General features: G+C 37.5%; 1 protein-coding gene and 1 non-coding gene across 6 annotated transcripts; both read left to right on the top strand.

Annotated features, from left to right (window-relative positions):
• The first annotated feature begins 1,549 nt into the window (after nucleotides 1–1,549).
• On the top strand, nucleotides 1,550–6,774 carry LOC104106373 (sulfite exporter TauE/SafE family protein 3-like). 5 transcript variants are annotated; one of them, XM_033658719.2, is made up of 13 exons: nucleotides 1,550–1,819; nucleotides 2,373–2,646; nucleotides 2,914–3,073; nucleotides 3,412–3,612; nucleotides 4,106–4,170; nucleotides 4,244–4,271; nucleotides 4,363–4,454; nucleotides 4,737–4,823; nucleotides 4,939–4,989; nucleotides 5,642–5,863; nucleotides 6,079–6,172; nucleotides 6,296–6,436; nucleotides 6,566–6,774. In XM_033658719.2, the coding sequence occupies exons 2-13, from the start codon at nucleotides 2,422–2,424 to the stop codon at nucleotides 6,649–6,651; spliced, it is 1,452 nt and encodes a 483-aa protein (XP_033514610.1). In that variant the 5' UTR covers nucleotides 1,550–1,819; nucleotides 2,373–2,421; the 3' UTR covers nucleotides 6,652–6,774. The 5 variants fall into 5 exon arrangements, with proteins under 5 accessions (XP_033514610.1, XP_033514611.1, XP_009613204.1 ...); XM_033658720.2 differs by having other exon boundaries at nucleotides 1,802–1,926; XM_009614909.4 differs by lacking the exon at nucleotides 1,550–1,819 and adding an exon at nucleotides 1,826–1,992.
• Nucleotides 6,775–17,492: 10,718 nt separating this feature from the next.
• On the top strand, nucleotides 17,493–17,599 carry LOC117279229 (small nucleolar RNA R71). Its single transcript, XR_004509636.1, has one exon. It is a non-coding gene; the product is annotated as a small nucleolar RNA R71 (small nucleolar RNA).
• Nucleotides 17,600–19,854: the final 2,255 nt, after the last annotated feature.

Raw genomic sequence — 19,854 nt, 5'->3', positions numbered from 1 at the left:
CAAATATTTAAAAACAATATATATAAAATTAGCTATAATAAAAAAAATAAAAATATATAATAAAAATTATCCATTCAAATTGGGAAGTAGTTTCAAGTTGGGGTTTTAAAACAAATTTAAAATAAAAAACGAAGAAACTTTCAATTCAAATAAAAAATACAAAAATATAAAGATACTATTATGATATTATACATAAGATAAGCATATTATATATATATATATATATATATATATATATATATATATATATATATATATATATATATATATGTATATCTTTATACTTTTAATGAATTCAAAATTATAATTTAGTAAACAAATATTACATTATTTAAATTTTTAATAAGCTACAAAATTTGAAAACTAATTAAATAAGTATTACAGTAGAAATGAATATACAAAAAAAGGAGGATAGAGATAATTTTATGATATTTATATTTTGCATTAATTAAAAAATAAAAAATAGATAAATAACACTCAAGAAAATTATCAATAGTACTACGTACTTGCTAATTCAGTAATAAAAATAAAAAGGATCAAACAATTTATTTGATTACTACATGATGTGTATCCTTTCATTTTGTATAGATTGTGTTATATTTCTGCACACTATATTAAATAATAAAATACAACTAATATTTATAAGATTAATATTCTGTCAAATTATTCGCGCATCGCGCGAATTCTTATACTAGTTATTTTTAATATCGTCAACCGAAATTTGCATACAGTTATGCGGTGATGTTTTCCCCTCATTCCTCAAATTAAACCCAGTATTATTTTATGCAAAATTTTATACAGAGATTGTTTTTTTTGCCCCTCTAACCAAACGACGCCCTTAACTTTCTCTAATCACCGTTTAGTAACAGTAAGGACTGTATATAATTTGAAAATTAAGAAAAAGTATTTGAAGTTAAAATTAAAAAAATTATCTAGGTTGAAGTTCTGTTTAAACATGAATTTTACTGTGAAAAAAGATTTGTGAGTAAAGATTACAAGTTCACTTAAAATACACTAAAAATAACATTACAATATTTCACTTAAGCTAAAATATTGAAGCTCATATTGTTACTACTCATGAGCAATAGATCTTTCAATCCTTAATTAGAAGTTTCAGCTTTGAGTTATACAAATGAAAATAATTTCTAGTAAATACCGAATAGAGGCTTATAGCGTATTTGACCAAGCTTCTCTAATCATAAAAGTATTTTTTTCTTTAAAAAAAAAAATTATTTTTAAGTTAAAGTGTTTGACAAAGATTTTGAAAGAAAATTTTATTTTTAAGAAGAAACAAATATAATTTTAAAGAAATAGAAAAAAGTAGTTTCTATGTTTATTTTATGATTTTTTTTTCCCCACAAAAATGCTTCTCCAAAACTAGCAACCTACCACAGACTTCGGATGTTGTGTACTGTTTTTTTTTTCCAGCACGTTTAGCGATTTACTTTAAAAGATAACCTGATCTGACCTTTTAAGAGAGAGAGGTGAGGGGAAAGCTGGGGTAGGGGGAAAAGTTCAACATCTCCCTGTTTGAACATTTAATTTAACATTAATTGACTGTACCACTAAGTTCTTACAAATTAAAAACTAGAGCATGTAGCAGACTTATACTATATATAAATAAAGGTCAGAGCCAAAGAAAGTCATTAAAGAGCTGTAGAAGGAGCTTTTTTAAACATACCCAAATTTTAAATCTTACTCTTAACATTGGCTGTAGGCTTTTCAGCCTCAGCTTTTATTAAGTACTGCTGTAAAGTTGCTGCTTCATTTTCAAAATATTTAAAGTCCAAAAGTTATTGCCTTTACATATTTAAGTGGGGTAAGTGTAATAATCTTGATTTCTTGCTTCAAGTTTTAACTTGTTTTAGAGGTTTCTGACTTTGTCAAATAGTATAATCTTGCATAATATTGGAAGAAATTGAATTTGTAAGTTGCTTCTTCTATTGTCTAATATATAGTCCAATGAGTTGATGTCTTTACATATTTACTTAGGTAAGTTCAAAGATCTTGATTTCTTGCTTCAAGTGTGCCCTTTCTAGATGTTTATTACTTAGTCAATATACTCTGTATCAGATTGGAAGACTTGATTTCTGAAGCTGCTTTTTTAATATATTGTTCATAAAAGTTAGCTGCTTTTACAACTTAGTTGGGGGTAAGTGTAATGATCTTGATTTCTCGCTTCAAATGTGCACTTCTAGATGTTTCTTACTTGGTCAATGTACTCTTTCTCAGATTGGAAGACTTGATTTCTGAAGCTTCTTCTTCTTTTATTATATATAGTTCATAGAGTTGCTGCGTTTACATGTTTAAGTGGGGTGAGTGTAATTATCTTGATTTCTGACTTGTGAATGTTCTAATCTTGATTACCTCAGAAGGGTGGTGGTTATTTGGAGCGAAAATAGGGAGGGGATTTACCAATTGATGGCTGAAATTGGATTAAAGTTGAAGGCTTTGACAAGATATGTAGTTGGGGTGATTGGTTTTCTTGTTCTAGCTTTTGCCCTTTTCGCGTCTGCTGAGCAAATTGGAAATAGACGCTCTTTGGATAAAAATGGAACAGCTGTTGACTTTGAATCAGGCTACTTTGTTAAGCTATTCAATCTTATGTTACAAAAGGGTAAAATGCATTACCATCATTTTTGGCCCGTAAGTTCGCTTCCATATCAGAGTACTTTCCTCCCTCTTCTTTCCACAGCACTGTAAACAATTTCAAAGTTTAAGTTTTCTATTTTCAGTGGCATAGCATATTAATGCAATTAAAGGATAATAAAATTGATGCTAACTTTTTTGAATGGATATAGCTTGAAGGTGAAGCCGTCTATATCTTAGGGAAAAGGGCGTTGCTTGAGTTTTTCGGAAACATGTTGATGCCTTGTAGTAGATGTTATTACTGAAGTGTGATATGTATTTCAGGAATTCGAATTTGGGTGGAGAGTAATTGTTGGTTCAGTTATTGGATTCTTTGCTGCTGCTTTTGGGAGTGTAGGAGGTGTTGGCGGTGGTGGTATTTTTGTTCCTATGCTTACTTTGATCATTGGGTTTGATCCCAAAACATCAACTGCAATATCAAAATGTAAGAATCTAATTTTACCGTTTAATATCCATATTTGTCATTGTTTCTCTTCTTTCTATACTCATTAGTGAATGAAATTCGATTTTTAAAAGTTGAGGGGCTTCTTGAAATATATAACTCCCAAGTGCATGTTAGATGGTTTTGGTATCAATCTTTGCTAATGCTTTTTGTTTCACTCAAGCTTGCACAACGCTTAGTTGTGGCCCTGTAGAAGGGATTCAAAATAGGAAAAAGTGGGAAAGAATCCTTACAATTTATGTGATGCCAAAGAAAATTCACCATCATCCTTTGGTCCACGCTCCACGCTATAATTGAGCGTTCCGTTTTTTTTTGGCCAGGTATGATAACTGGTGCAGCAGGGGCAACTGTGTACTACAACCTCAAGCTAAGGCATCCAACACTTGACCTGCCCATCATTGATTATGATCTAGCTCTTCTTTTACAACCAATGCTGTTGCTAGGGATCAGTATTGGAGTTGTTCTCAACACACTTTTTGCTGATTGGATGGTTACAGTCTTGTTGATCGTTCTTTTCATAGGTAATGTGTTAGGATTTTGTATTGATTTTCTTTCCATATTTGGATTTTACCTTTCCTTGAAGGAAGGTAATAATTTGCCATAATTGATTTTACTTTTCTAGAAGGAAAATATAGATATCTTCCTTATTTGATTTCTTAAAGAGAATGGCTGTGACCTCTATAAATTGATGATCTCTCCTTCACAAAAAAACACAATACAATAGCATCCACAATGTAGTTATGAAAAGAGTCTTGTTTAGGGGAGATTATTCTCTCGATAGTTATACATATATTAGTTTTCTCATATGTAGGTCAATTGAACAAAACCATATTATAGTATATTATACCGTTTTAGTATAATTCTCTTTGTCATCGGATTTATCATCGCCAAGGTTTGTTTTGTTAGCTTCCGCTAGACGCCTTGTTATTTTCGATCCCAACATAATGATGATTCAGCTGTGATTCTACCCGTATTGTCGATAGTAGTTATTCTGATTGGTTAAGGGTTTTGCAGTTACATCAACCAAGTCATTCTTCAAGGGTGTTGAGACATGGAAAAAAGAAACTATAATTAAAAAGGTTGTCACTTGGACCTTTCTAATTAATGTACATTAGAAGTTTTGTTTCTGATAAAGTTTTCTCTAACGTCCAGGAGGTCTCTAGACGCTTGACATCTCGCAGTGAGTTTCCTAATTGCCTACTCTTATCATATAAATATCCAGACAGATATTTGACCAGTTAGTAATATGTGGTATTTTGAAACTGCAACAGATGCTGGTGCCGAAGATGCTACATACAAACTTCTACCTGGAGGTCCAACTAATGGTGTCAGAGTTAGAATTGAAGGATATAAAACACCAGAGGTGATTTATGACCCCGGCGGCCCTATTCGCCTTACCACTTACATAATCAATGTCCAAAATTTCATAAACATTAGCTCATGTTATTTTGAGCTTGATGTGACTTTTCTTTAACATTCTATCCTATGTTTTTCCACATATTTTATTCATTATATTAAAAATGCCTCTAGTTTTCTAGAATAACATAATGATGATTTTAATCTTAATGGTAGCCAAAATGGGAGACCTATCAAAATAGTTTTTAGGAACGCTATACTCGAATATTGACTTCCTGAGCTTCTACAGGTCTCTATTGTTGAGAATGTGTATTGGAAGGATTTCACCATAATTCTTACCGTGTGGGTTATTCTCCTGCTTCTGCATCTCTTCAAGGTTGTTTGCTTTAAATTGCTTGCCTCTTTGTAATGCCTTCACATTTTCAGGACTGACCTCTGAATATTCCTGCACTATTACATTCTGATTAGAAGCTATCATTTTTTCGGTGCAGAATTATACACCAACTTGTTCAACAGCATATTGGATACTAAACCTCTTACAGGTACTTTTTGCTTGAGATTGTAAAAGAATTATCTTTGTGTTTTCTCCAATTGTTATTCACATTCATATCTTTTAAAACCTTATGAACAACAAGGTTCTTCTATCAATCCTATAAGTACATACGGAATTAACTTGGACTATTTCGAAGCTGGAAACATTGAACTTTTCAGTTATCCCAAAGACCAAAAGACAAAGGAGTAAAACAAGTTGCTCATACGATAGAAATAATTTGATGTCAAGCTTACCAACCAATAGCTACAAAATATTCCACTCTATCAAATTGATTCATTTAGCTTAGCAAACCATGTACGCTTAGCACTTTGCATTTAGATTTATCTGGCACTAAATTATTTCTGTAGCTCTAGATATATTGAACGAGACTCTATAGATGTGTATATCTCTTCCTTTTGCCTATTCAAAAGATAGTTTACTGTGAAAATTCATGAAGAAAGCCGGTAGAAACAGCATTTACTGCTTAGAGATACCAAATTCGTGATTAGGATAATATCTGGTGGGTAAACAATTTAATTAGAACGTCATTGTTATGACCTGCCCTTGTTATGATTAGTACACAAACTTGAGCTGTTGCTTTGGGTCGATGAAGGAGGTATTTGCTTCTCCCTTGTTTAACAATATTTTCTGCTAATTTTCAGGTTCCTGTTGCTGTAGGAGCTTCTGCATATGAAGCAGTTTGCTTGTATAAGGGAACGAGGATGGTCATGTCAAGTGGCGAAGCAGTACTAACCTGGAAAGTGCATCAGTTGATTCTTTACTGTTGCTGTGGCATTTTGGCTGGTATTGTTGGTGGGCTGCTAGGTCTCGGTGGAGGATTCATTTTGGGTCCGTTGTTTCTAGAGCTAGGGATTCCTCCACAGGTGCATCTTCATTTCTCCTGATACCTCTTGTTTTAGTCCATAACTTTCTGATTTAGCATTTGAGTTTTGCTTAAGAGCTTAATATCTTAGATAAAGGATTTTTTTGAGACGTGCAGCTATTGATCAAACATCATTAACTTAGTTGTGTGACATAGATGTGACCCACATGGAAGTTGTTGGCATACTAAATCATAATTTTTTTTTTGTAAATTCAGGTATCTAGTGCCACTGCTACCTTTGTGATGATATTCTCCTCCTCCATGTCTGCCATTCAGTATTACCTGCTAAAACGCTTTCCAGTACCATATGGTAAGGAAAACTCGGAAGTCTTTCATTGGTATTTGTTGTTTCCACTTGAGCAATCACAAACTTGGAGCCTGTTGGTTTTGTTTTTCATTTTCTTAAATGCTCTATTCTATTTCTATCTTGCAGCCCTGTATTTTGTTGCTGTGGCCACGGTTGCTGCTTTGGTAGGACAGCACGTTGTACGAAAAATAATAAGTATAGTTGGTAGAGCGTCTGTGATTATCTTTGTTTTGGCCTTCACAATCTTTATCAGCGCACTCACATTAGGCAAGTTCCTTCTCTATTCATTTCCTTTACATATTTTGAGCCATTTGAAACTGTTACTATATAACTCATTCCCAAACTAGTCAAATCACTGGTTTTATTTAACTCATTGTCTGTACGTATTCGGTGCAGGTGGCTTTGGCATAGCAGACACGATTAGGAGGATCAAGGAAGGGCAGTATATGGGGTTTGATAACATCTGTGCATATAGTCCTTAAGTTAGCTTTTGTATTACCAGTCTCTTTCTGGTTTTCTTGTAACAGGTTTTGACTTTAGGTGAGTCACATATGTTACATTTGGATGATTAAATCTTTGGTAGTCAACAGGAGTTTGGTTTCAAACTTGTTTTACCTTGGCACTTATCAAAGGATGGCAACATGGTTACCTCCAAGCAGGTACTGACATATGATTAAGAAAAAATTATCCCACTTAGTGTTATACCAAATCAATAGATGCAAACAATGATTAACTGATATTGTGTATTCTCATATTAATTTCTAACTTTTATGGTCAAATTGCTTGCTTTTGTGTAAACACTGGGTGGGGGTAAGTACTATCAATGAGATATTCTTGAGATAGCGAGTCCTAGTTTCTCACCCTCCCCTGTAGCCTTTCATAAAAATGTCTGAACTTTCATCCATGACATGAGTAAAATGTTTCAGCATCTATGATGCGATGGATACGCATAACATTGCTTCATTTCATTGTACTTTCAGCAGTAATTCATGCAAAATAGGTTGCATTAGTAGCTTAGTAAGCTGTAAAATATGCTGCATTACTCAGCTTCTCACCCTCCCCGAAAACCTTTCATGAAAATGTTAACTTTCCTCCATTTATGCGAGTAGTTAAGTTTCTTCACCGATGACAGGGATGTACATAGCTCCATTCTTTCAACTTTCGTCAGTAATACATTGTTTAAGAGCATAGTTACACATCTACATGTTTACCAGAGCTCTACTTGGAAACTATAAATGCTCATCACAATCAATCTTCACAGTCCATCTCCATACTCTGTGTTTCACTTTCCAATTGCACTCTTTCTAACACATTGTGAGAAACTGCTTATGGACCACATGCATTTGTATAAAACATGAGATACCCTCTTGGCAGTCAATGACTCATTATAAGTGAGGAATGCTACATTCAGCCATTGTAATTTGTAAGATTGACAAGAAAAAATGATGCAATTGTTTCCTCTTGGCCAATCTTTCCATTTGCTTGCTGGTAGTTTGTGCACCACATTGTGTATGCAGCGGCGGAGCTGGTATGTCTCTTATGGGTTCAGCCGAACCCAATCACTTCGATCCAAATCCTATATTTGTCTAAAGAAATCCACTAAGTGTACAAAACCATTAACTTCAAATCCTTACTTCGTCTCTGTTGTATGCCTTTTTGATATATGAAGAACAATACAGAACAATCAAATCAGTGTATGCAATATCATGATTATTATTCCGAAACTGCAGTGTCTTGCAACAACTATACAAATTACATTGTGATATACAAATTACATTGTGTATATCAATATACATGTTGCAACAACTATACAAAGATTCATTCATTTGAACTAGAATAGCGGAAGGGGGTTCATACGTTGAAAAATTACATTGTGTATATCAATTTTTTTCATGTATATATATTAGATGTTGAGTTCTCTAGGTGAAAATCCGGTCTTCGCTACTGTGAACAATCAATATCTTGCGTACAAGCTAATACATGTTTGATTTAAATTAATTTACATGAGAATGAGAGCCCTGGAACAACGGTAAAGTTGTCTCTGTGTGACCCATATGTTACGGGTTTGAGCCATGAAATTAGCCACTAATGTTTCATTATGATAGGCAGCTTACATCACACCCTTTGAGGTGCGGTCTTTCCCCGAACCCTGCGTGAATGCTAGATGCTTCGTTCAGTGGGTTGCCTTTTTATTTATTTAAATTAAATTCTTTAAAATGAAGATATAAGATTCCCTATAATGTCTTCCATTCTTGAGAATTTAATTTGTATGCCAATTCGTCAAGAAATCTAGCAACCACATAAGAAAATGAGATTATTCTCATCATGCCTCACCCCACTTTTAATTAGTATTTAATCTGTGCAAAATAATACAAACTTTTAGAAGAAATGATGTTTTGAGACTGTTCAGATGATCAATGTCTTACCTACAAAGTAATAAGCTCGTATATGAGTAATGAATGATACACTATCATTTACATAGTTAATATTTCGAGCATGTGGGAGGAGTAAATGCATGCCATTATCAACAACTAATTGAATACAAATATAAGTGTTTTATTAATGATGGTATAATAAATGTTTATTTCCATCAATGCTCAAGATGTATGGCGGGATGTGTTGGGTTTTTAGTTCAATAATTGAGGTGAGTGAGAAATGAAGGGAAAAATGAAAATTTGATTTTTCCTCCTTTACAAAGAAATATTATCTCATATCGGAGGAGGAAAGCTCACTTGTTGGGTATATATATAGTTACACTTCTTCTAGCTCATAAAGAGTTGATAAGAACTCAAGACTCGCATCCTTGTTGTCGTCACTCGCATCCAGTGAGCTTGGAGTAAAATTCCTCCACCATTAAGTATCAGAGATATCCGGTTGAAATTGACCCTGATCACGCCCAATTATGCCTTATAAAAAGGATTAAGCGATCGTTACAAATATATTCCGACTAATAAGTCCGGAGTCGAATCCCACAAGGATTAACCTATCAAACATAACTACTAGACTCGCACGAACTCACGCAGTCAATCTTCAGAAATATTTAAGTGACAATTTGGATGTTTACTAACTAAATATTACGTAATGAAAGTGCAACAATTAATAACTAACTACTACGATTTCTAGACAAGAATTGGAATGATCTAAGGTTATGATTTCCCCTATTGTCGGAATCCTTTTCGCCACGTCTTCTATAAATTTGCCTAAGTCTTCTCTATCTATCATGAGCACTCTGACTGTCGTAACTCTCTCCCGAGTAATTATCACAATTTACTAGACATATTCTCCCGAATTACGCTAGCTGGAATTAATTACGGCTCACTCGGATCGTCCCAAGGTTTCTTTATCCCTTATGCTACCTTTAAACCCTTCGTATCGATCCCTCATATACGTTAGGAGTGATATTGTTCAACAACTATCTAAATATGCATTCTCTCCCGAGTAATACATACTAAATAGGCACAGTCGATTGAGGGCCCTTTAATCAACAACAATAATACTAGTTGAACAAATAGAGAAAATACTATGGCAAATCTATATTAACGTAACAGGAAAATCATCCTCCAATAAGTTCCATCAAACCCCTAGATTATGAGTTTAGCTACTCATACTCATAGTCACAATATCCAAAGTATTTTGCATAATTAAATTACAAAGTAAGGATAAAGGGATGTAAAAATCGATGATTCTAACTCCCAACGGGTGTTCTACGAGCTATCATTACCTCCAGTTGCATAAGTACTCAAAAGTGGCATTTTTAGGTCTATTTATATGTGTAGGAAAACACCTAAACGTGTAGGCCATGTCCTAGTTAAACCAGGAGACGAAATAAGTCTTTAAAACTCGGAATGTGCACGCCCAGACCTGGCCTCGCGAGGTCTACCGCCAGCTTGAGCTCGCCCCAGGCCTGGCGTCGCCAGCTCCAAAGCCTGGTGGACCTCGCGTTACCCTTCGCCTGGCCTGCTCCAACGCGTGCTAAAGGCCTGGCGTCGCCTGCTCTAACGCCCACTTTAGGCCTGGCTTCGCCAACTTCCTCATTCGTAGGCTGCTAACTTCTTTCTTTCTTCTTTTCAGCTGTTTTCGAGCACACTTTAGACTTTAAGTATTCCTTTTGCTCTACTTTCATCTCCAATTCACCTACACATAAAATAGACTCTGTTACGCATAAGTAAAGTGCAGTTTATCATTAAAGCATATAAAATGCAAGGCAAATAATGTACGAAACTATGGAATTATAGCCACACATCAATACCCCATACTTAAACATTGTGCGTCCTCGCGCAATCAAACCACACTTACAGACACAATCTCACTAAGCAATTCTCTTAACTCATTACACCAAGAATATTTAAAATAGTCTAAGCACCAAGGTGTAACATCCTCGCCTCAAGATTTGACTCACAAATACCATGACTTATTTATAATTCACTTACTTACTCTAACATGAAGGTCAACGACATTACCTTTCCTTTATGAATCACGTGCCCTTACCCAACAAAGAGCTCAGTTCCACACACAATGAATTTTAAGAACGTAGGAACGCAAGATAGGAAAAATTCACTCGCTCTCAGAAATAACATTCATATACCACAAATGATGCATCATAGGCTTGCCCATAGTGTAATACTCTACTAATCAAGCTCATTCAGTCTAAGATCAAGTATGACTTTGATTGGTTGTAATGTAGGCTGCGGGTCGGGTAGGATACATTTGGATATAAGTGACTACACCTTCCTTAAGCACTTTAATACATACACTTTAACATTCAAGCCCATACTTATATCAAACCAAAACTCCACCTTAACTTCACTTTATATTAGCCCCTACTTCTTTAAGCACCAATATATCACTAGCCACCACCATCAAGAATTATTTTTCTTACAATACAACTATTTATATATATTTTTCTTTTCTCTTAATCCAAGTGGCTTTTATTGATATTTTTTTTAAACGGTGCACATTTCTCCTTATTTCAATTATTCCACTCAAAAGCTAACCCACCACCCCACACTTTAACTTTTTCATAATTCATCACAATTCAAGTGCTCGTGAGAGGTGACAAGGTTCAAATATATGGTCGATTCAAACAAAGGGGTACGTCTTGTAATGTAGTTACTAAAGAAACAAGATTATAGGCTCAAAGGGGTTAACTACGATACATAACTTTTAGGTGGGTAAACTATATATATATATCTGGCTTAACAAAGAAATGCCTATATCACTTCCTAGACTGAACAAGACTACTTTTCCGCTTTGCATACACACGAGGCAAGTTCTAGATATCAAATGTAATGCACATAATACACACAAAAACTCACACATACATGGCATATAACTCACTCAGGATTGGTTTCATCGCGATACTCTAGTCCAAGCAGTTAAGCAAAATAAAGAATCTATGATTTAAGGTACTTATACTAGAGTCAAAAACCGAGCCTAAGCGTCACAACCAAAGTACTAACTATTCTCAAGGCATAACAAAGCTAAGAGATATTGATGCAATTAAATGCATAGCTCCGTAGTTCCTACTCCTAAAAATTAAAACTAACTATACCCGGTTCAACTAAAAGCCCTTGGAAAAGAACCGCGGCCCAAAGAAAAACCAAGGGGGAATTACTACACTACCTACAAAAAAAAAAATTTAGTATTTTTTTCTAGACTTACTTCCCTCAAGAAAACTGTCTAGGAGATCCATCGCCGGGAGGAGTCCAGTTTATATATATAAAATATTTTCTAACTATAACAAATAACAAAAACAAATCACTAAAACCGAATCACTAAAACATATTCTTAAAACAAATAACTTAAACAATTATCTAATGAAAACGACACTTACTAAAACAACAAAAACAAGCAACTACAAGTAATTTTTACAAGTCCCCACCCCACACTTAGATCATGCATTGTCCTCAGTGCATGCATAAATTGACAAAACAAGAAAAATGAGTAGGGTGCAAGGAAACTCCCTGATCAAACTGCGTCCTCATCCTCTGAGGCTCTCCACTCTTCATCTTGTGCTTCCTCCTCCTCCTCCTCATCGTCCTAAGTATCTGGCCTCAACCCATGCGGCGCTAGGCTTAGTGCCTTGTGTACCTGGCCTTACCCCAGGCGAGGCGAGCTCCATCGCCAGCTATACCTGGCCTCAACCCTCACAAGGCGAGCTCCCCCGCCTGGTTTCCTTCATGTGACGCTGAAAACGCTGCTCGACTTGCCCAAAATCACCTGCAAACTTGTTAGTACCTAAAAATGAAAAGAAAAATTCGAACTACACTAAAAATCAACTACAAATTGGGTTGCCTCCCAACGAGCACCTTAGTTAACGTCATGGCATGACGGATACAACAGTACAATGGGTTGCCTCCCATGAAGCGCTTGATTTAACATCGCGGCACGACGCCGGTGAGCGCATTTAAGGCTCGCTCAACATTGGTGGCGCGAGCAAATGAGTCACCGACACTACTTTCGCATCATCCATGCCCAAATAATGTTTTAACCTGTTCCCATTGACTCTGAATGCGCGAGAGTCATTTTCCGCAGCAATCTGTATGGCACAAGTGGGGTAAATCTCTACCACACGAAATGGTCCTGATCATCTTGACTTTAATTTACCCAGAAATAACCTCAATCTTGAATTGTATAGCAATACCATATCTCCGGGTTTAAAACTTCGCTCAAGGATATTTTTGTCATGCATCATCTTCATTCTCTCATTGTATAATCTTGTGCTCTCAAAAGCATGGTAGCGAAACTCATCAAGCTCGTGCAACTCTGTGACTCTACTTGAACCCGCAGCTTCTATATCGAGATTAAGCTACCTCAATGCCCACAAAGCTCTATGCTCCAACTCCATTGGTAAGTGACACGCCTTCCCAAATACCAATTTATATGGCGACATGCCAATCGGAGTTTTGAAAGCGGTACGATAGGCCTAGAGTGCATCATCTAACTTTCTCGCCCAATCCGTTCTTGTAGCATTCAGTCTTTGTCAAAACTCTCTTTATCTCTCTGTTCGAGACTTCCACTTTCCCACTCGTTTGTGGATGATATGGGGTGAGAACCTTGTGGCGTACATCATACTTTTCTAATAATTTTGCGAAGGCTCGATTACAGAAGTGAGTGCCTCCATCACTAATTATTGCCCTTGGGCTTGGAGTGCCAAATCGGGTGAATATATTCTTTCTAAAAATAACAATTACCCCATTTGCATCATTTGTAGGGAGCGGTGCAGCCTCCACCCATTTTGACACGTAGTCCATAGCTACGAGTATGTACTTGTTGCCATATGAGCTGACGAAAGGCCCCATGAAATTGATTCCCCATACATCAAACACTTCTACCTCCTGAATTGGGTTCATAGGCATCTCATGTCGGCGGGAAATATTCCCAGTTCGTTGGCATTCGTCACAACCCTTCACCCATAAGTGTGCATTTTTGAACAATATTGGCCAGTAGAAGCCCAACTCCAGCACTTTCGCAGTTGTCCTTACTCCCCCGAAATGGCCACCATATGGTGACGCGTGACAAGCCTGCAAAATATAAGATTGGTCTATCTCAGGGATACATCTCCGGATCATGTTATCAACACAAATCCTGAACAGATAAGGCTCATCCCAATAATACATGCGACAGTCACGAAAAAATGTTTTCTTTTGAACAGAGGAAAGGTCATAGGGAACAATACCGCTTGCCAGGTAGTTTGCAATGTCTGCATACCATGGCGCTACCTCAAGACTCGTGGTTAGTAGTTGTTCATCGGGGAAAGTATCGACAATCTCTTCCCCCTCAACCTTCTTTTCGGCTCCTTCCAGCTTAGACAAATGATCTGCCACTTGGTTCTCCGTTCCCTTTCGGTCACGGATTTCCAAGTCAAATTCTTGCAGCAGTAGCACACATCGAATCAGGTGCGGCTTTGACTCCTTCTTATCAATTAGGTACCTGAGAGCAGCATGATCAGTATAAACAATTACCTTCGAGCCTATCGGGTATGACCTGAATTTGTCAAATGCGAACACCACTGCTAGCATCTCCTTCTCGGTCACTGTGTAATTTAGTTAGGCACCACTCAAAGTTCTACTTGCATAATAAATTGGATGCATGACTTTGTCTTTGCGCTGCCTAAGCATTACTCCCACAGCATAGTCGCTTGCATCACATATCAGCTCAAATGGTTGCTCCTAGTCAGGTGCAACTATGATAGGTGTTGTCACCAGCCTCTTTTTTAATTCCTCAAAAGCTACCATGCAGTCATCAGAAAACACAAAAGGGTGATCTTTTTCAAGCAATTTACACAAGGGGTTAGCAATTTTGGAAAACTCTTTTATAAACTGTCTATAGAACCCGGCGTGGCCAAGGAAACTTCTTATTGCTTTGACGGAAGTGGGTGGTGGAAGCTTTTCGATCACATCAACCTTTGTACGATCTACCTCAATGCCCTTACTCGACACTAGGTGCCCCAAGACTATACCTTCATGTACTATGAAATGACATTTTTCCCAATTGAGTACCAGATTAGTCTCGACACATCTTTTCAGCACTCTTTTCAAATTCTTTAGGCAATCATCGAATGAGTCTCCTACCATCGAGAAATCATCCATAAAGATCTCCATGATGTCCTCTACCATATCAGTGAAGATGGCCATCATGCACCTTTGAAATGTGGCGGGTGCATTGCATAGACCGAACGGTATCCTCCGGAAGGCGTAAACGCCATATGGACAGGTGAATGATATTTTCTCTCTATCTTTCGGGGCAATGGAGATTTGATTATACCCCGAGTATCCATCCAGAAAGAAAAAGTGGGACTTCCCGTCCAATCTATCTAGCATTTGATCAATGAACGACAAGGGAAAATGGTCTTTTCGGGTGACCTTGTTCAATCTTCTGTAGTCCATACAAATTCGCCATCCCGTGATTGTTCTTGTTGATATCAACTCATTGTTCTCGTTTTGCACTACAGTCATCCCACCTTTCTTAGGCACACATTGGACTGGGCTGATCCAGTTGCTATCGAAGATGGGGAAAATGATCCCCGCATCTAACCGCTTTATCACTTCCTTTTTCACAACTTCCTTCATGTTGGGGTTCAGCCTTCTTTGATGTTCTCTGGAAGGTTAGTGTCCATCTTCCAGTAGAATCTTATGCATACAGAAGGTCGGGTTGATCCACTTAATGTCTGCAGTGGTCCAACCAATTGCAGTTTTGCACTCACTCAATACCTGCAAAAGCTGTTCTTTCTGCACATCTAACAAACCAGATGAGCTAATAACAGGTAAAATTGAGTTAGGTCCCAAGAAATCATACCTGAGGTGAGGTGGTAGCAGTTTCAATTCCAACTTTGGTGGCTCTTCTATCGGTGGCTTAGCTGGAGGAATTTTTCTTTCTTCTAAGTGCAAAGGCTCAAATTCGAGCTCTCTTTTCCAAAACCCTTGGCCTACAAGAGCCAACACCCACTCTGCCAAGTCCTCTCTATTTACTTCATCTAAGTTCAAGAGACAGGTTGCTAGAGGGCCTTTAGTGTTCAAGGTCTCATCTTCCTCCTCCAAAATTACATCCATGACTTCTATTAGAGAGCAATTAGCAAATTCACTTGGTCGCCGCATAGATTTCTGCACGTTGAATGTTATCCCTTCATCATTTAGTCTCATTTTGAGATCTCCAGTTTCACAGTCAATTAAAGCTCTCCCAGTGGCCAAGAATGGTCTTCCCAAAATTATGGGAATCTCCTCGTCAACCCGGCAGTCTAGAATGACAAAATCTGCTAGGAACACAAACTTCCCAACCTGGACTAATACATCATCAAGGATACCAGAGGGCCTCTTCACTGTCCGGTCGGCTAGCTATAGTAACATGGACGTGGCTCTAGCTCTTCCTATGCCTAACCTTTTGTAGATAGTCAAGGGCATCAAGTTTATGCTTGCCCCTAAATCACATAATGCTTTAGCAAAAGCATAGCTGCCTATCGTGCACGAGATTATGAAAACTCCCTGGGTCTGATAACTTCTCAGTTATGGGTCTCATCACGACTGCACTACAGGTCTGTGTCAATGTAACAGTGGACAGGTCTTGGAAGTCGAATTTCCGAGACATTAAATCTTTCATCATTTTGGCATACCCGGGCATCTCTCGCAACACATCAATCAGTGGAATGTTCACTTGTATTTGTTTCAACATCTCCATAAATTTCTTATATTGCTTGTCCTTATGATATTTTGCTAATCTCTGCGGGAATGGTGTTGGAGGTCACTTCTTTGAGTTTTATATTGCTCATGCACTGCTTCTACTGTCGTTTCTTGTGCTACCTCAATCTCCTTCGCAACCTCTTTTTCTTTGCTTGTGCTCTCTTGTGCATGTTGTACCGTCATTTCAGTTAACCCTGTTGAATCATCATTCTCAATGGGTACTAGCATAAGTGTTTTAGTAGGTCGGCTTTCGCGAGAAATCTCTTGCTCCAGATCTAGGTCTCTACCATTTCATAGACTCACTGCCATAGATTATTTCGGGTCCTGATCTTTTGGATTGATTTGTGTGTCTGCAGGTAACGTCCCTTGGGGATGATTGTTTAGAGCCATAGAAATCTGTCTTAATTGAACCTCAATACCCTTTATCGCTGATTCATGTGAGTCCACTAAGTCTTGCATTTTTTTCGGTGGACCCAATCAGTTGTTGCAGCATTCCCTTAAGTTCAGCAAACCCATCATCTTGTCTCACAATCTGTTGTTGTTGAGGTTGTTGATAAGCCAGCTGCTGATTTTGCTGGTTGTAATCCTGTTACCTTTGGTAAGGCACCACTTGACCCTGTGGTCGCATAGCTCTAGGATTGTTACTGTTATTGTACTGCTGCTGTGCTGGTCTATATTGTTGATTCTGTTGACCCCAATTCTGACCACCTTGCCTTTGTCCCCCATAGTTGGCTACATAGTTCATATATTCCTGATAGTGCTGGTTGTCACCTTCCGTACTCCACGAGTATACATAAGGTTGGTTAATGCATGGTGTACATAAGCCCCCATTAGTTGAGTCAGCTATGTGTACTTGTTGCTTCTGACCTGATTCATCGATCTTTTTGGTGAGGATACTCATTTGCGTCATTAGAGTAGCCATATTTTTGGCTATAGAGTTATTTGGGTCCAAAGCCACAGAGTGAACTACAGGAGTAATCATAGAGTCTCTTGTCATCCATCCTGAGTTTTGAGCTATTTTATCGAGTAAGATCTTGCATTCTCTTAATGATTTGCTCAAAAATGCTCCACTCATTGAGGCATCAACATTAGCCTTTAAGCTGTCTGCCAATCCCATGTAGAACCTCTGCCCTAACATTTGCTCTGGAATGCCATGATGTGGACACTTAACAATCATACCCTTGAACCTCTCCCACGTTTTTTGTAGTGTTTCTGTTGGTCTTTGCCTGAAGCTCAATATCTCATTTATTTGCTTGGTAGTCTTATTGGGTGGGTAGAACTTGTTTACAAATTGCTTGACTAATTCCCTCCATGTAGTGATGGAGTTTATGGGGAGTGAATTAAACCAAGTCTGAGCTTCTCCCGTCACCGAGAATGGAAACAATAACAACTTTATTGCGTCCGGTGTCATATTAGGTTGCCTTTGTGTGACACATATCGACAGAAAATTTTTCAGATGCTACTGAGGATCTTCAATGTAAGACCCCGGAAACAGTCCCTTGTTCAGTAACAAATGTAGCATGTTGTTTATGATTTGAAATGATTCCGCTTGTATTTGAGGGACTGCAATTGCGGTCGCCAGATTTTTGGCGGTGGGTTATGCCAATCATTCAAGGCTGCTTCTGGCACAAGAAGCGCCACACCCTGATTATTCGGGTCATTATTTCTGTTATTTGGATTTTCTATTACGTCATCCACATCTATTTCAGTTCGTTCTGTTGAGTTCTGTTGATGTCTGTCCTTCTTGTTTGCACGATTCAATGCCTTGAAAACTTTCTCAAGATCTGATAATGCTTCAAGCAATTCACCAGTTCTCGAGGAGTTCCTAGGCATGCACTTGTAACACCCAAGACTACAAACGTTAAATTTTTAATGTATTTGGTTTAAAAAATGAAGAAAATTGACTACACTAAGAATTCTAGCAATTCTTTTAGCTGCAATTAATACACCGTTAACTCCCCGACAACGGCGCCAAAATTTGATCACGCCCAACAATGCCTTATAAAAAGGACTAAGCGATCGTTGCAAATATATTCCGGATAATAAGTCCGGAGTCGAATCCCACAGGGAATTAACCTATCAAACACAGCTACTAGACTCGCACGAACTCACACAATCAATCTTCAGAAATATTTAAGTGATAATTTGGATATTTACTAACTAAATATTACGTAATGAAAGTGCAACAATTAATAACTAACTACTACGGTTTGTAGACAAGAATTGGAATGATCTAAGGTTATGATTTTCCCTATTTTCGAAATCCTTTTCACTACGTCTTCTATAAATCTGCCTAAGTCTTCTCTATCGATCATGAGCACTCTGACTATCGTAACTCTCTCCTGAGTAATTACGATACTTTACTAGACATATTCTTCCGAATTACGCTAGCTGAAATTAATTACGGCTCACTCGGATTGTCCCAAGGTTTCGTTATCCCTAATGCTACCTTTAAACCCTTCGTATCGATCCCTCATATACGTTAGGAGTGATGTTGTTCAACAACTACCTAAATATGCATTCTCTCCCGAGTAATACATACTAAATAGGCACAGTCGATTGAGGGCCCTTTAATCAATAACAATAATACTAGTTGAACAAATAGAGAAAATACTACGGTAAATCTATATTAACGTAACAGGAAAATCATCCTCCAATAGGTTCCATCAAAACCCTAGATTATGAGTTTAGTTACTCATACTCATAGTCACAATATCCAAAGTATTTTGCATAATTAAATTACAAAGTAAGGATAAAGGGATGTATAAATCGATGATTCTAACTCCCAACGGGTGTTCCACGAGCTATCCTTGCCTCCAGTTGCATAAATCTTCAAAAGTGGCATTTTTAGGTCTATTTATATGTTTAGGAAAAAACCTAAACGTGTAGGCCAAGTTCTAGTCAAACCAGGAGACGAAATAAGTCTTTAAAACTCGGAATGCACACACCCAGACCTGGCCTCGCGAGGTCTACCGCCAGCTTGAGCTCGCCCCAGGCCTGGCGTCGCCAGCTACAAAGCATGGTGGACCTCGCGTTACCCTTTGCCTGGTCTGCTCCAACGCGTGCTAAAGGCCTGGCGTCGCCTGCTCTAACGCCCACCTTAGGCCTGGCTTCGCCAGCTTCCTCATTCGTAGGCTGCTCACTTCTTTCTTTCTTTCTTCTTTTCAGCTGTTTTCGAGCACACTTTAGACTTTAAGTATTCCTTTTGCTCTACTTTCATCTCCAATTCACCTACATATAAAATAGACTCCGTTACGCACAATTAAAGTATAGTTTATCATTAAAGCATATAAAATACAAGGCAAATAATGTATGAAACTATGAAATTATAGCCACACAGCAGACCCTTAGTAAGGAGCTCATTACCTTCTTAGTGAGATTTACCTAAACGCGAATCCAGACTAGTGAAGTGAGATAGTTTCAAATATTGCCATTATTCTATCTTTCTTGAGCTCTCAAATCGACCCCATTCATGCCTCATTATAATTTCTTTTCTTGCAATCTAAAGGA

This window comes from Nicotiana tomentosiformis, chromosome 12 (genome assembly GCF_000390325.3).
Source record: "Nicotiana tomentosiformis chromosome 12, ASM39032v3, whole genome shotgun sequence".
NCBI lineage: Eukaryota > Viridiplantae > Streptophyta > Magnoliopsida > Solanales > Solanaceae > Nicotiana > Nicotiana tomentosiformis.
This window is presented reverse-complemented; position numbering and strand designations above follow the sequence as displayed.

Bases quoted from the DNA above. Each gene is read 5' to 3' on its own strand.
- LOC104106373 (XM_033658719.2), top strand. From the start codon at position 2,422: ATGGCTGAAATTGGATTAAAGTTGAAGGCTTTGACAAGATATGTAGTT. The intron at 2,647-2,913 runs GTAAGTTCGCTT...TATGTATTTCAG, and splicing joins ATTACCATCATTTTTGGCCC to GAATTCGAATTTGGGTGGAG. The intron at 3,613-4,105 runs GTAATGTGTTAG...AGGGTTTTGCAG, and splicing joins GTTGATCGTTCTTTTCATAG to TTACATCAACCAAGTCATTC.